Source organism: Tursiops truncatus, chromosome 13, assembly GCF_011762595.2.
Source record: "Tursiops truncatus isolate mTurTru1 chromosome 13, mTurTru1.mat.Y, whole genome shotgun sequence".
NCBI lineage: Eukaryota > Metazoa > Chordata > Mammalia > Artiodactyla > Delphinidae > Tursiops > Tursiops truncatus.
Genome location: NC_047046.1, coordinates 64,938,053 through 64,953,003, shown reverse-complemented (window position 1 = coordinate 64,953,003; position 14,951 = coordinate 64,938,053). Strand labels below are relative to the sequence as shown.

Below are 14,951 nucleotides of genomic sequence, written 5' to 3'. Positions count from 1 at the left end.
CCTCCCCGTGTCCTCAAGCGCGCCTGACGTCCTGAGCCCCCTGGGACAACTGGGCTGCACGGCACTCTGATCTTTGTGCACCATGCCTGGATGTTATTACAGAATTAGGAATGCTTACTTCGTCACCGCAGGGCTCAGCGGTACATGCGTGCCCCCCTGCAGAGGGAGTCTGCTGGGAGCCGTAGGAGTGCGGGGACCCTCAGAGGCTGGCAGCCCCTCCTCGTGGTCTGGGGGGCCAGCCAGCATGAGGCAGGAAAGGGCTTGAGACCAAGGCCGGGAGACAGGGCACCTGCGTTCTAGCCTAGGTGTCAGTGTCAGGCAGGTCATCTACCCCTTGGTGTCCCTGCACACGTGGAAATGAGATAGTTGGAGGAAGGGATCCCCGAGGGCCCCTTCAGCAACGACACACCCACCTCTGGGCCCGACCCAAGGATGACCCCAACTGTGCCAGGAGTTATTCCCAGTGACCCGCCCTCTGGGTTAAAGCACTAGCTCAGTAGATGCTAAAAGGCCCTGAGTTCAATGTAAGTGTTAACAGCTGGGAAGGGAAAGGCCTAAGCTATCGGCTCCCCGCTTCGCACAGCCCAGGCCACGTGTGGATTGGCAAGGATAATGGGACACACAGACCAGCTGAGAGCTAAGCAGGGCAGGGCCGGCAGAGTCTACAAGCAAAGGCAGTATGTGGAGAAGCCAGGCCTGTGTGAGGTCCCAGGGCAAGCACCCAGCCGGAGGGAGAACAAGCATTACCAGGAAGCAGAGGCCACGGAGTGGCTCCCAAAACATCCTCATCACTAGCTTTCCCTCTGCTCCTTTTCATTGACTCCAGAGTCGGGCCTGCTGCCTGTGTGGCCAGCGCCCAAGAAGCAGCCTGGGTGAGCCCCGCAAGGGCTGGGCCCTTCCTCATGAGGCAGAGCTGGGGGGAGGTGTAATGGGTGGCTGCACCCCCAGACCTCCCACACAGCCTGACAGCAGGGCATAGGAAGGGGTTACTGGTCCTGATAGCAAGCAGTGGGAACGCAGCTCCTGCTTCGTGATTCCTGCCAGGAAAACAGATCCAACCGGCAGGAGCAGAGGCCTCTGGGAGCAGGGACTGAGGGGCCGAAATCTAGTGGGGACAGCAGGGCTCTGCCTGCCGCCCACCACTCAGTCCCGCTGGCCTTCGAGGGCCTCACGTGTGCCCGGGGCTGTGTAGGGTTGGGGGAGGTCCGTGCTGGGGGAGTATGTGACATGTGCCTCGTCTCCAGGAGCTGCGCTGCTGGCATTGGGCAAACACAGGGCAAATGGAGAGGATAAAATAACTCACAAATAGGAGGCATCTGGCCTCCTGCTTTCCCAGCTGAGTAAATAGGAGTAATGCAGTTGGGGCCCAAGGTTAAGGGGAGAAAGCTCAGTGCTCATCATGCTGGTTATTGTTAGCAAAGTTGTTATTAACTGTTTCTTTATGCAAGACTGCAGTGAGGACAGGAGTTGAGATGAGTTAGTACTTTTCTGCCCTTAAGAAGTGACAGGAAGGAAACACACATTACAAAGCAGGCAAAATATGTGGTCTCCTTCCCTGTCCTCTCGGAGCCAGGTGTCCCCAAGGTGCCGCCCTGCTGCTCCCCAGATCCGGCATCTGGGAGGCCACCGACCCCGCCCTGTACAGTTAGCCCCTGCTCAGTGTCTGCACCTTCCACCCTGCGCAGGTCCTCTCCTCCCTGTCCTGTTTGCATCTCCTGATTCTCCCTTTCTTTTCCCAATCCTCCTGGTAGTGGGAAGGACCGTGAGCGAGCACAGGTAAATGCCTCTGCCCCGCCCGTGCTGCAGATAAGCAGAAAAAGCGCCACCCTCTGCTCTGTCTTCAGGAGCGTGCTTTCCGGCCTGGGGTGATCAGTGATCCCACAGGAGGAGGTGCTGGTGATGGGAGGGAAAGGAGGGGAGCTGGGTGTTCTGGAGCCTTCCCTCCTGCCTTTCCACACCTTGGCTGTAGTATCTCTTCCCCGGGCTCTCTGCTGCCCTCTCTCGCCCTCTACACTGGACGCCCTGTTTTTCTGTCCTTTATTTCTAGCAAGACTGAGGATTGGGGATACTTGAATGAAGATGGAGAGCTCGGCTTGGCCTACCAAGGCCTAAAGCAAGTTGCCAGGTCAAATGTGTGCCTTTCTTCCTGTGTCTGCTCTGTTCTGTCCGCTTGTGTCTATGCTTCATTGTTTTTCAGCTGGAGTGGATGCAAGGGCACAGTTCGCGGGGGGGAGACGGGGAGGGGTGTTGGCGGGTAGCCCCTTGCATCGTCGTCTGTCACTTTGTGTGAAGGCTGCTTGTTTGGGTCAAGGTGGTAGCACTAGATGGCTCGCCGGGACCTCAGAGACCACCGGCTGCAGCTCACTCACTCTGCAGGTGAAGGACTGGACCAGCGGGAGGTAACGTGGCAGCAGGTGCACAGCTCTCCAGAATGGGGGGAGTTTCATTCTGTGGGTTTCTGAGTCTGTGCCGCTTCCGTGCTACACACTGACCATCCTGACTGCAGGGTCCGCCAAGAGCATCGGCTGCATTTGTGCTGCTGGCCGTGCTCCAAGCACAGGGGTCCTGGCAGCCTGCCCTCCAGCACGTGTGCCGGTCGCCATTGCAGTGACTGCCTGGACCTCCGAAGAGCTGACCAGCCCAGCGCCCAGTGTGCTCCAGGGTCGCCATGTCTGACCCTCGCCGCGCGCTCACGGGGCAAAGACACTGGGGCTTGCAGGGTGTGAGGAACTTGCTGCTTGAGCAGAAGATCCAGAATGCGAACCTGGTTCCATTTGCTACTGGAGCCGGAATCCGTAACCCTTGTGGCCATCAGCCCTGGGTGATCAGCTTAGCAAAGGAAGTTAGATGTGCGCAGAATTAACACAACCTGACGATCACATCGCACGTTTCCTGCCAGCGCGTGGCTTTTCAGGGCTGTGGCATAGCTTCGTGCACTTGAGATTCGCAACAATAGGCTTGTTTCCCAGAAGAGGAAACAGGCTGGGCGAGGTGGCGTGAGTGCTGTGCCCAGCACCCTCGGCCTGATGCCGGCGGGCTGGAGCGGGAGCCCGGTGCCTCTCGCATCGTCTCCCGAGTTCTGCCTGCTGATGACGTCATGGAGGTCCCGTTACAGTATCAAGAGCCTCTCTACTTGGCAGAAGAAAGTTGAGGTCAGCTGGTTCTCGAGGCAGCATGTCTCCCGGCTGTGGGTTCAAACATGGCCCCCACCTGTGAGCAACATGACATCTGGCTTCATTTCCTCTCTGGTAGAATGTGGATCAGAATCAGACCTGCCTCCTCGGGTCATTGCAAGGAATAGATGAAGGTGAAGCACTTTGCACATGCCTGCCACACAGAAAGCATGGAATAAATATTAGCTGCTACTTGTATTATCGTGGCTATTTTGGAGTAAGATCAAATTCCTGTCCCATCTAGAAGTTTGTTTTATTTTGGGGTGGGAGGGGGAATAGGATGTGCTTTAATACATAAAGAAATGAATGCATTAATAAGACAAAGAAGGCACAGCCCTATGCCTCAGGAGATCCGGAACCAGATCTGCCGCTGGCAGTGGCCTCAAACCTCTCACGTTTAGTTTTCTCACCTGCTAAGTCAGGGGTTCTCCGACTTTGCACAGAACCCTGGACTAAGTCACCCAACTACAGTCTACATGGAGGATAAGAAAGATGTGAGCAGCAAACTCACAGTGCAACCCAGGAGCTAATCCTTCGGTCAGAGTTCCTAGAGCCCAAGCGTTCCAGTCTACTTCTCATTAAATTTATAACTCACTGGTGATTCCTTTTAGTTTATTGTAGCCAAGATCGGATGTTGTCTAAATATTGTGTGTCCCCTAAAAATGCTGATTCAATTACCAAATTACTTTCCACAGTCCTCGCATTGTTGTTTTCCTTTGGTAATGCTGCCTGTGATGAATGGGTGAATCAGTCCTCCCTCCGTCAGTTCTTCATTCATTTGTGTCACTTTGCTGAGAAGTCCCTGGGGCCAAGCACTGCACCTGGTGCCGCCATGGAGCTGACTGAACACGGGGTTGCTTCCATCCAGGACTTCCCGGTGTAGACTTTCCCCTCTCTCTTGCTCCCTTGTAGATTTGCTCCCTCCTGTCTTGTGGGAATTATCTCCTCCCAGAATGACAGCAGAACTAGCAGAACTGCAGAAACATGGAGCTGTCTCCTAGGCACTTCCATGGTCCTGACTCTGCTGAGCTCTGGTCACAGTCTTCGTCTGCATCCCAGGGAGAGGGTGGGGTGAACAAGTCAGCAGGCTTTTGATGAAAGTTTGTTCAAGTAGTTACGCCCAAGAAGACAGCATCATAGTCACATCAGTAATTAACTTCCTGAAGAGGAGGCTGCTTCAGAACCTCCCTTAGTTCCTTACCCATTCCCTCATAATAGAAGGTGTCTCCCAGAATTGCCCAGAGTCTCCCGAAGCTTCTCCCCAACCTTCTCCAGATCTTCTCTAGGTCTCTCTGCTTCTTGTCATGACATCAGTTGATCTTAAACCTCCCCCAGATCATTTGCAATTAGTCTTAGTTTCTGTTTTGACTGGGGAAAAAATGTATATAAAAGGCCAGAGATGAAGTGGGTATAAGGTAAATAAAAAGAAGGGATCTTTCTATAGCGAACAAATGTGTGGACACCAAGGGGGGAAAGCGGCAGGGAGTTGGAGGTGGTGGTGTGATGAACTGGGAGATTGGGATTGACATGTATACACTAATATATATACAATAGATAACTAATAAGAACCTGCTGTATAAAAAATGAATAAAATTCAAAAATTAAAAAAAAAGGTAAAAAGAAAGGATCTTTCTAAAATTTGCAGAGAATCTACTAAAGGGAACATATGCAAGTAATATAGCTAGTTCAGTCTACCAGAGTTCTGTCTTAGCGAGGAGCTTCTTGTGACCTTTGGGCAGATATGGACGCTTTTACTGAAAAGATGCTGTAAGAAGTTTATTTCTGCTGATGATATTTTGACATGGAGACAGTCTCTCAATCCCAGACCAATAGACTGTGCTCAGGAACAAAGAACAAAGGGATGAGGGTGGTTGAGAAAAAGGCCTAAGGCAAGGGGTGCCGTGTTTGGCCTTGATCCCCTGTCCTCCCAGAGGAAGGCTGGCCTGCTTGCCCGCCCAGCCCCGTGGATCTGCTCCCTTCCGTGTCCGTCCCCTGTTGGTTTCATGCAGTTGCTGCTGCTGCTGTGTCCCTGCTCGGCTGCTCCCCTGTTGCGTGTCCACGTGTGGCCCCTACTTGGGGGCACAGACGCAAGCCACACGGTTACCTGCCCTCCTTCCCGGGTGCAGGTTGCTGGAGGCCCAGCTGCAGGCTCAGAGCCGTGAGCACGGGGAGGAGGTGGAGGGTCTCAAGGCCCAGGTGCAGGCCCTGAAGGAGGAGATGGACGAGCAGCAGCAGACCTTCTGCCAGACGCTACTGCTGTCCCCAGAGGCCCAGCTGGAATTCGGCATCCAGCAGGAGCTGTCCCGGCTGACCAATGAGAACCTGGTGAGTCGCCGTGCCCCGTGGAGCCCAGCTCTGGGAGGTCGCGTTCTAGAAGCAAAGGGGACCAGGAGTGGCCTTTCACCAAATGGACAAGGTTCATGTGCTTGGCCCTGTGGTAGGAGTAGAGAGTCTAGAAATCTACAGTCAGCAAGTGTTTGTGGAGCTATTTTATTTATCTGTTAATGTATAACTAACCTCCCCAAAACTTAGCAGCCTGGAATAGCAACCACATTTTGTGGGTCAGGAATTCTGGCAGGGTTCAGTGGGGGTGACTTGTCTCTGCTCTACTGTGGTTGGAGGGGGCTGGAGGACATAGACAGCCCCAGTCCTGTGTCTGGGGCCTCAGTTCCCCTCCACGCGATCTGCTCTCTGCACACATGTGGCCGTCTTTCATTGGACCACCATGGGCTGCTTTACACGGCAGCTGACTTCCAACAGGATGAGCTGGGAGGCCTCTTCAAGTCTAGTCCCAGAACTGGCCCAGGGTCGCTTCTGCCACATTCTGTTGATTAAGACAAATCTGGGCAGATTGAGTGATGGGGATGGACTCTTCCTCTTGCTGGAGGGGAGGAACGGTTGGTAGCCATCCTGGCAGTAACCAAAGGAGCCGCGCAGATGCCAGAGAAATGAAAGACAGTCTGTGTCCTCAGAGAGCTAACAGACTAGTAGGGGAAGCAAGACATGTTAAAAAAAAGAAGAGAAAGAAGATGATGTTTCCAAAAGCATGATTCTACATGGGATTAACAAGTATTACAGAAAAAGAATTGTAGGGGAGGCTTGACCTGAGGCAGGAGGCACGAAAGGGACGTCACCCGTGCAGAGGAGGAAGGAGAAAGGGGGTCCAGATGTTTTCCGAGGTTCCACAGGGGCACGTTCGCTTCTGTCTCCTGCGTCACTCCTAGTCACAGTGTCTCTGACGGTCGTGGCGCTTCCTGCCTCCACTGCCCAGCTGGGTCAGGGTGACAGTAATGCTGTTCAGGTCCCGGGGGCTGATTTTCTCCCTGTGGTGGTGGCTGCTAGGAGTTAGGCAGCCACTGAGGGGCCCGGGCCAAGAGCCTGTTTTGCTCCTGGGCCCCAGGTAACCTCGCTGGCCTGCAGGCTCGTCCAGCTGACACCTCCCTGCTGCGCTTTCATGCCTTCACCTGTCCATTCCTTCCCAGGGCACCTCCCAGCCACCTGAGGCTGAGGGTCTCCTGGGGGTTGGCATGGCAACCTGAGGAGGCTCGGCCTAGAGAACTGTGGGTTGGGCAGGGCACCAGGCAGCCTGAGCCCAGAGGAGTCTGCCGTCCGGGCTGAGAGAACACTGTGACCCATCTGCCACTTCATGGGTCCAGACCTGGGGAGCGGCGGGCTGCTTGGGGCGGACCTCCTGCTGGACCCGGGGCCTGGCCTCCTCAATGGCGGCCTGTGAGCCAGGCTGGGCCCCGGATCCTGCCCCTGCCCTCCAGGGCAGGATTAGATCTGTTCTCACACTGCTTCCTTCTGCTTTTAGGACCTTAAAGAACTGGTGGAAAAGCTGGAGAAGAACGAGAAGAAGCTCAAAAAGCAACTGAAGATTTACATGAAGAAAGTCCAGGACCTGGAAGGTAGGGTGTGAGCGCGGGTGTCGTGAGGCACAGGTGTGCTCGGCCCGCCCTCAGGGAGGGGACTTCCACTTCCCCCACCTGCTACCACCCCTGCACAATCACACAGACCCCAGGAGCTCCCCCAGTCTCAGTTTGCCGGAACCTGCACTGATGACCCACAAACCTAGCAGGTGTTTGGGTGCTGACTCAAGCTCTGCGGGGAGGGGCAGCTGAGACCGTGGCCCTGTGGTCCTGCGTTCAGAGGGCCTAAAGCTGGGAGGCAATACCTTCTGGTTCGAAAGAATGCACCATGATATAAAGCCCCAAACCACGGGGGCCCTTCTCCACACTGCAGTAGTCAGGGAGAGAGGTCAGTTCTGTGGTTAAACTTCCCAGCTGGAATCTGGCCCAGAGAGGTCAGGCAGAGATTTAACTCAGTCTCCCAGAAACCCCCAGAATGTTCTCTTTCCTTGACTCCCCGCTGTAGATCTAATCATGTCACTCCCCACCCTTTAAACAGCCTGCCTTGCTGGGAAGCCTTTCTTTGTCCCCTCACCACCTGGGATACCCCCCCATCCTTCCACCTCAGCTCAGGAGTTAACGTCCTCAGTGTTCCAGTCCCCTCTTTTGCTGTCCTGACACCACACAGCTACGTCACAGTTCCCATCATAGGTATTGTTTAATCACCTGCTTATGTCCACCTGCTGCTCTGGACGAGGCTGTAGGAGGGCAGGGCTGTGTCCTGTTCAGCCTTGGGCCGTTGCCCCCATACCCCACATGCCCTTCTCTATCTTTGGATTTCTCTTTCCTGTTCCTAGAGTTCTCAAAGTCCTGGTCACTCAGGCTTTTTCTTCTCCCCCACCTCCTCCCCTCCCTCTTTCCGCCTCCCTCCTTCTGTCCTGTCCCCTTCCTCCCTCTCTCCATCCCTCCTTCCTTCCCTCTCCATCCTTCCTTCCTTCCCTCTCCCTCCCTCCTCCCCTTCCCTCCCTCCTTCCTTCCCCCTCCCTCCTTCCATCCCCCTCCCTCCTTCCTTCCCCCTCCCTCCTTCCTTCCCCCTCCCTCCTTCCTTCCCCCTCCCTCCCTCTCCCTCCTTCCTTCCCTATCTTACAGCTGGGTGGAGAAAAAGAAACAGCTCCCCAGCTGGATGGTTGTACATCCTGCGCCTCACATCCTTCCCGAGTTTTCTCTGGTCCAAAACCTGCCCGTTGCCATTTTGGGTGTTTCCCCAGCCCCTGTCCTGAGTGGCCCCCAGTGCCTGATGCTAAGCTCCTCTGGTCACACTTGGAGTGTGGCCCAGGCTGCAGGGACAGACCATGTGAGGAGTGTGACAGCCCAGAGAACGCAGAACCCTGGGGCCCCAGGCCCCAACCCCACCCACCTGAAATGACCCCGCCCCCGGGCCTGAGCCTGGAGGTCCCAGTTCATCCTCCGTCCTTCTCTCCTGTTCAGCTGCCCAGGCACTGGCCCAGAGTGAGAGGAGGCGCCACGAGCTCACCAGGCAGGTCACCGTGCAGCGGAAAGAGAAGGACTTCCAGGGCATGCTGGAGTACCACAAGGAGGACGAGGCCCTGCTCATTCGGAATCTGGTGACAGGTCAGGCCCTCTGTGGCATCCCACCCCCAGCCCCTCCTCCTGCACCTCCTGCACACCCCCCATCCCACAGACACCCCCGCCCTCTTCCTCCTCCCCCATCCTCCATCCCCCAGCCACTCTCAGCCACCACCACGAGCTGCTGCACTTCTGACCAGCTCCCAGGTGATAGTGATGCTGGGGTTAGTGTGTGGGCTGCCCCCGGGGCCGCATGCAGGGCTCTGGGGAGCTGCTTTCCTTGCCAGCCCCGGGCCTGGTTTGCCAGTTGTACCAGCTCCGACCCCTCTGGTCTTACATCCCATCTGGCTGCAACATGCCAGCCTTCCTGCTCTGTGTTCAGCCCAGTTCATCAGCTGCCTGCAGAGCCGGCAGGAAGAGACCTGGACCAAAAAAGGAGGGATCTTTGGTGGTCTGGTCCTCTGGCCCCTGAGCTACTAGCTCCATTCTCCAGTCTCTTAGTTTTCCCATCTGTAAAATGGGGATGAGGATACTGACCCCGCCCACCCCACACTTGAAATATGACAAAGGTGAAAGTGCTGTGTTAAAGCTGCGAAACCCTTCTCGAGTGTGAGGAATTCAAAGAGGTGGTAGCTTCTGCAGGGGTATTTGGAGTTCAAATAAGAGGTAAACGTTACTTTAGAGAAATGTACGTTTATCGAAGTCCCAGTCTGCTGAGTACTGGGCCAAGGGCTGCGGGAAGAATGGAGCGTGACTTCAGCCTAGCACAGATTTTGCTTCAGCTCTTTGTTTTGGGTATTTTTAGTAGCTGAGTATTTTGCTCTTTTTATAAAGGTTAATTTCCCCACAATTGCCTGACTACTAAATGTGATGTAAGTTCACCTCAAATTTCCTTAACCAGGCTGCATCTTGTTCAAACACCGTTAGGAATGAGCCTTTAACCTCTGATGAATGAAACTCAAAGTTCAGAGCATCAGAGCAAAAAGAATAATAATGGTGGAGGCTGCTTGTGCCAGCCAGGGGGTGGCTCCCTCCCACGGTCATCGCTCAGGTGGCCCCAGGCCAGCTCATCTGCTAAGCCGCCTGCACACAGCACTGGTCACCTTCCCTCCAAAAGACCCTTCCACACGAACACCGGGATTCCACTGATCACAGCCCAGTGTTGGCTGGTTACTGTGGACGATGGAGAAAAGTAGAGCCATGGTCCCTGCCCCCAAGACGCTACCCTTTAGCTGCTACGGGACTCAAATCACAATAGAAAGTTCCAAGGCAGGACAAGCTATCTGCAATCTGCATACGGGTCAGCCTCGAAGCAAGAAGCTGTAGGTTGGAAGTCTGGGCCTTAAAACACATTTTTCTGTATAAATGTTATTGGCATTCTAATTAGAGCCAAAGGCCAATCCGCAGTCATCTGTTAAACCTATGAGATGCCCAGATGTTAACCAGGTACCCAGAGTATTATGGCCTGTAGGTGTATTTGAGGCCGGGCACCCACTGGAGAAGCTGGCAGCACATGCACAGCCCCAACCCTAGACGGCCCTGGCCCTAGACCGCCCTGGCCCTAGACCGCCCTGGCCCTAGACTGCCCTGGCGGAAGATCTGAGGAGTTGCCCCTTCCCCTCCCCCAGCCCCCCTGCAGGTGGAGGGGAGGTGGCCTCCCTCACTGCCTTTCCGAGCCTAGAGGTGGCTCCTGAGGCCTGGGCTGGGTGGAGCTTGGGGGTGGCGGTCATGAGGGTGTGGGGTGAGACCTGGGGGTGCAGTGAGCACGCCTGGAGTCTGAGGCCCGTAGCCTTGTGCCCGGGCCTCGTGCTCGCCTTTCATCTTGCCTGTCCCTGGGCCTTTCCTCCTCCTGCTCTGGGCCCCCACCAAGCACTGCTGCTCTCAGCCTGGTCTGTGCCTCCCCGGGCCCCCTCTGGCATGGAAAGCAGTCTGACAGCTTCTCCCTGGCCCTCCAGGGGCTTTGGCAGGAAAGGACCAAAAGGCTGAGCAGGAGTCTGCAGTTCACGGGGAGGCCCACCAGCCGCTTCTGGTCCTGCCAGAGCACACGGGGTGGCGGTTTAGAGGAGAGGAGTTGGGGGGAGGGGAGGGGGGAGCAGCTGTCCCTGAGTGTGGCCAGGCTACCACTGGCCAAGAGGGAGGCGGCGGCGTGGGGAGGGGAGAGCGGCTGTGGCCAGTCAGTGGCCTGCTTCACCTGCTGCCTCCGAGGCTGTCCGGGCGGCGGGCGCTGCCATGCAGTTGCCGAACCGAGCGCCGGACGCGCTAGAAGTTGCAGCAGCTCTCCCAGCCCCTGGCACACGGGCTCTGTCTGCGGGAGCCGGCCTCGCCTTCTTGCAGCTGCAGGGCCCGTGTGTCCCCCACGGGAAGTGCTGGTGCAGAGGGGTGGGAAGTTCTCGCCCCGGCCGCCTGGTGAGGGAGCCAGCTCCTGTCTCCAGCTGGCCTCTGGCCGCGGGCCCTTCTTACTGTGTGTAAACTCGGGCAGGGAGCCACCTGTGGATTCTTTTCCCTATGTTGCAAGGACGAGGAGTGAGGAGGCTATTTTAAACAATTAGGAACATGATTTTTGTTTGTTTGGGGTTTTTAACTAGTTTCTGAAACTACCAGTAGTCAAGGTCAGAGGGAATCTGTGTATCAGGGCAGCTTCTCCCCTGCTCCTCTCCCAACCCCCATGAGGAGCTACAGGAAAATGTTAAAATTATTGGCATTGCAGGCCAGGATTCTTGCAGCCCCAAGCATCGGCTGTACATCTAATTCTTGCTGTTTGTTGCCGGCAGACCTGAAGCCCCAGGCGCTGGCGGGCACCGTGCCTTGCCTCCCTGCCTACATCCTCTACATGTGCATCAGGCACGCGGACTACGTGAACGACGACCTCAAGGTGCACTCCCTGCTGACCTCCACCATCAACGGCATCAAGAAGGTCCTCAAGGTCAGTGTCCAGGCCGAAGGTGGTGGTGTGTGGGGAACTCGGGGAAAACAACAGCTCACCGCTGCTTCCCTCTGTCTGGGTTTTGTGATCGCAAGTTCTCCAAAATCTCCAGGTCTGAAGGTAAGTGACACCTGACCTCTAGATAAACAGGATACCAGAAGCTTTCACCACGTGCTCCCCAACACCCCTTATGTTGATGGTGAGAACTTGCCAGGCCAGCTGGCCCAGTGCTCACAGCAGAGCCCGGGGCTGCTGGAGTCAGGCTCGTCTGTGCCACTTGGCTTTGTAGTCGTCAGCTGTAGAGGCAGCTGATGTGTGTGGACCACTGATCGGGGACCAGGGCTGGGTCGTACATCATCCCCGGTAGTGGAAGAGCAGTCACGCAGCCTCGTGGGGATGGCTGTCTTCTGTGAGACTGTGATTAGTAAGGGCCTGCTTGCCATCGGATCTGCTTGGGGCCTACTGGGTAAGAGAAGGAAACGTGGACATGGAGGGACCAGGTAAGCATTTGACCAGATGGGAACCACTTACTCATAACCAGGAACCTCTTTTTCTTTTCACAGAAGCACAATGATGACTTTGAGATGACATCGTTCTGGTTGTCCAATACCTGCCGCCTCCTGCATTGCTTGAAGCAGTACAGCGGGGATGAGGTGAGTGTAAGATAAACCCAGTCCCCTAAAGTGCACTTAAACTCCGTCAGGGTGCCCTGTGTTCTTCAGCAGTTAGGCCCTCGTTTCCTTGGGCACAGCAACACGTGTTCCACTTCAGAGCACCTCAGATCTCAGGTCAGAAGGAGGGCAGAGGTTTCGGTCATAGAAGGCATCTCTGTTTTGTCCAAATGTCATTCTGAGCTGCTCTGTATCCCTTGAAGAGAGGGTGTGAGACCTTTGGGGCCCCTCTGGGACCTAGGCTCTGGGCGTGCCTTCGGCACCTGTTCACTGGAAGCAGGAATAAGGCAGGCCTCGATGACCCCAAGGGCCCCTGGAAAGCACCCTGAATGAATAAGTGGATTTGTAGGGAAATGAATTTGCATAACCCATCCATCATCTGAGAGCCCTCGGGACTCCCCCTGAAAACGCTGTGACCTTAATTTTCTGAAGCAGTCCTAGAAGAGCCCCATTTCTGTGAATGCAGAAAGCTCAATTGTCTGGGATGTCAGATTGTCTCCTAAGCCAACCAATTAGTTTGTCCATTTTAAGACAGACAGAGATGGTCCAAGAGAAGAGGCACAATGTAATTGAACTACATCTGTGCAAACTGACCCTGAGGCCCAGCTTCGAGCTTCTCACCAAATTCAGTTCCTTGGCCTGAGGCCCAGCTCACCCTATCACTTAATGTTCTGCTCTGGACCTCTAGGGTCCAGCTTTATCTAGAACTCACCATTCCCACTGCTGGTCCTTGAAAGAACTTTTCCCATGCTCTGCATTCAGCCCAGTGACCTAGTAACACACGGCCCATTTTCACCCTAATTTCTCCGGTGAGAATCCCAACTCGTCCCAGGCACTGCCCACTCCCAGTGCCTTGCAGGCCTCCTTGACTTTCCTTCTCCCCTTCCTTTCACATCTCACTCTCCACCCTCCCTCCCCAAGGCCAAGACAGTGTAAATCAATATAGTGCAACAATTTTGAAAGCTTTATTCCATCTTTTGTGCCAGAACAAGTTTTCACAGACTCTTCTCCCTGGGAGAGTAAAAGGGTATATGCCATGCCAGTCAGTGTTGCCACCCTTGGAATGGAACTTGACTCCATCTGTCTCCTAGAATCAGAACTTTGATACGGCTGCTATTATTATGAAAGGGAGTGGGTTAAATATTAAAGAAATAGTGTTTACTGTATTATTGGAAGAAATGGGCTTCATTTCAAACCAGATGTACTCTATTCCATAACCCTAATATTATATACAAGCTTTCACTTTAAGCAGAGAACTGCATTTAAGGTTATCTCGTTGAGAATCATCACTTGACCAATGTTGTCTGTACCCTGCAGGGAACATTACATAGTGCTAGGGAGGACCAAGAACTCCATTACGTTAGGCTATTGTTTCATGTGCTTATATTCCCAGGGACAAGACTTGAACCACAGCATAACCATATCTATGTAGCCTAAATAACAGCTATCTTGTTATCCCCTCTTCTGCCTGCTTTTTTTTTCTTTTTTTTTGGCTGTGTTGGGTCTTCATTGCTGCGTGCAGGCTTCCTCTAGTTGGGGTGAGCAGGGGCTACTCTTCCTTACGGTGTGCAGGCTTCTCATTGTGGTGGCTTCTCTTTGTTGCGGAACACGGGCTCTAGGCATGCGGGCTTCAGTAGTTGTGGCACATGGGCTCAGTAGTTGTGGCTTGCGGGCTCTAGAGCGCAGGCTCAGAAGTTCTGGCACACGGGCTTAGTTGCTCTGCAGCATGTGGGATCTTCTCGGACCAGGGCTCAAACCCGTGACCCCTGCCCTGGCAGGCGGATTCTTAACCACTGTGCCACCAGGGTAGTCCCTTCTGCCTGCTCTTGTTTTCTTTAAAAATGGATTTCTGATTTGACACAGTATGAGAGGCTTTGCCGGGGGTAGTTACCCTTTTGAAAACACTGACCTTCTGGCTGCTCTTGGTTCCCCTTGGCCTGAATACAGAGAGACATTGGTCACATGAGTCCTTGTGATATTAGCAACTCTGAACTTGCCTGTTACTTCATCTTGTTAACATAGAAAGCTAAGAAGACATAGTGCTGTAGCTGTGGAATCGTTTCAGTTCATCCATTAATTCTGATACTCAGTGATAGAATCCACATAAATTTCTCATTTTAAAAACATATACTCTGACCCGGGTACTTCTTTAGGGACTGTGTATAATCTAATATTTTAGGGTAACTTGGTATATTGGGAAGAGAGTTGGGTAAAGGGTCAGAAAGCATGGATTCCCTCTTTCCCTGGACCTGCTACCAAACTTCACTTTGCTACCTTAGGGAAACTTCAGGGATTTGGACTAAACGACTGCGGCCTTTTTCATTAAGCAGTTTCGAGTCCTCTATCTGCTTAGTTTTGACACTGCCTTCAAATCTAAGAGCCTCAAAGAACTGACAGTGTCTGGTAGAACATCATATTAGCAGACAGAGCCTGATCGGGCCCCACAAATAGGGTATTGAGAAAGTGACTGGAGGCCCAGAAGGCCTACTGAGCACAGCAGGCCACGGAGCCTCAGCACAGCACCCATCTGCCTCTGCAGGGCTTCATGACTCAGAATACGGCGAAGCAGAATGAGCACTGTCTTAAGAATTTTGACCTCACTGAATACCGCCAGGTGCTGAGCGACCTTTCCATTCAGATCTACCAGCAGCTCATTAAAATCTCCGAGGGCCTGTTGCAGCCGATGATAGGTAAGCTGGCACGGGAGATCTCCTGCGCTCATCACGGGATCCGAAGTGAGGGTAAGCAC

General features: G+C 54.2%; 1 protein-coding gene across 4 annotated transcripts in view; it reads left to right on the top strand.

The window, feature by feature from the left end:
- The window catches only part of MYO5B (myosin VB), a 382,756-nt gene that overhangs the window by 358,386 nt on the left and 9,419 nt on the right, over positions 1–14,951 (top strand). For 3 of the 4 annotated variants that reach the window (XM_033837736.2, XM_033837737.2, XM_033837738.2), the window contains 6 exons: positions 5,300–5,498; positions 6,988–7,081; positions 8,510–8,653; positions 11,380–11,531; positions 12,095–12,184; positions 14,742–14,892. In XM_033837736.2, coding sequence (XP_033693627.1) covers positions 5,300–5,498; positions 6,988–7,081; positions 8,510–8,653; positions 11,380–11,531; positions 12,095–12,184; positions 14,742–14,892 — 830 coding nt within the window. Of the gene's footprint in view, positions 1–2,047; positions 2,126–5,299; positions 5,499–6,987; positions 7,082–8,509; positions 8,654–11,379; positions 11,532–12,094; positions 12,185–14,741; positions 14,893–14,951 lie in introns of all 4 variants that reach the window. The other variant, XM_033837739.2, reaches the window with a different exon arrangement.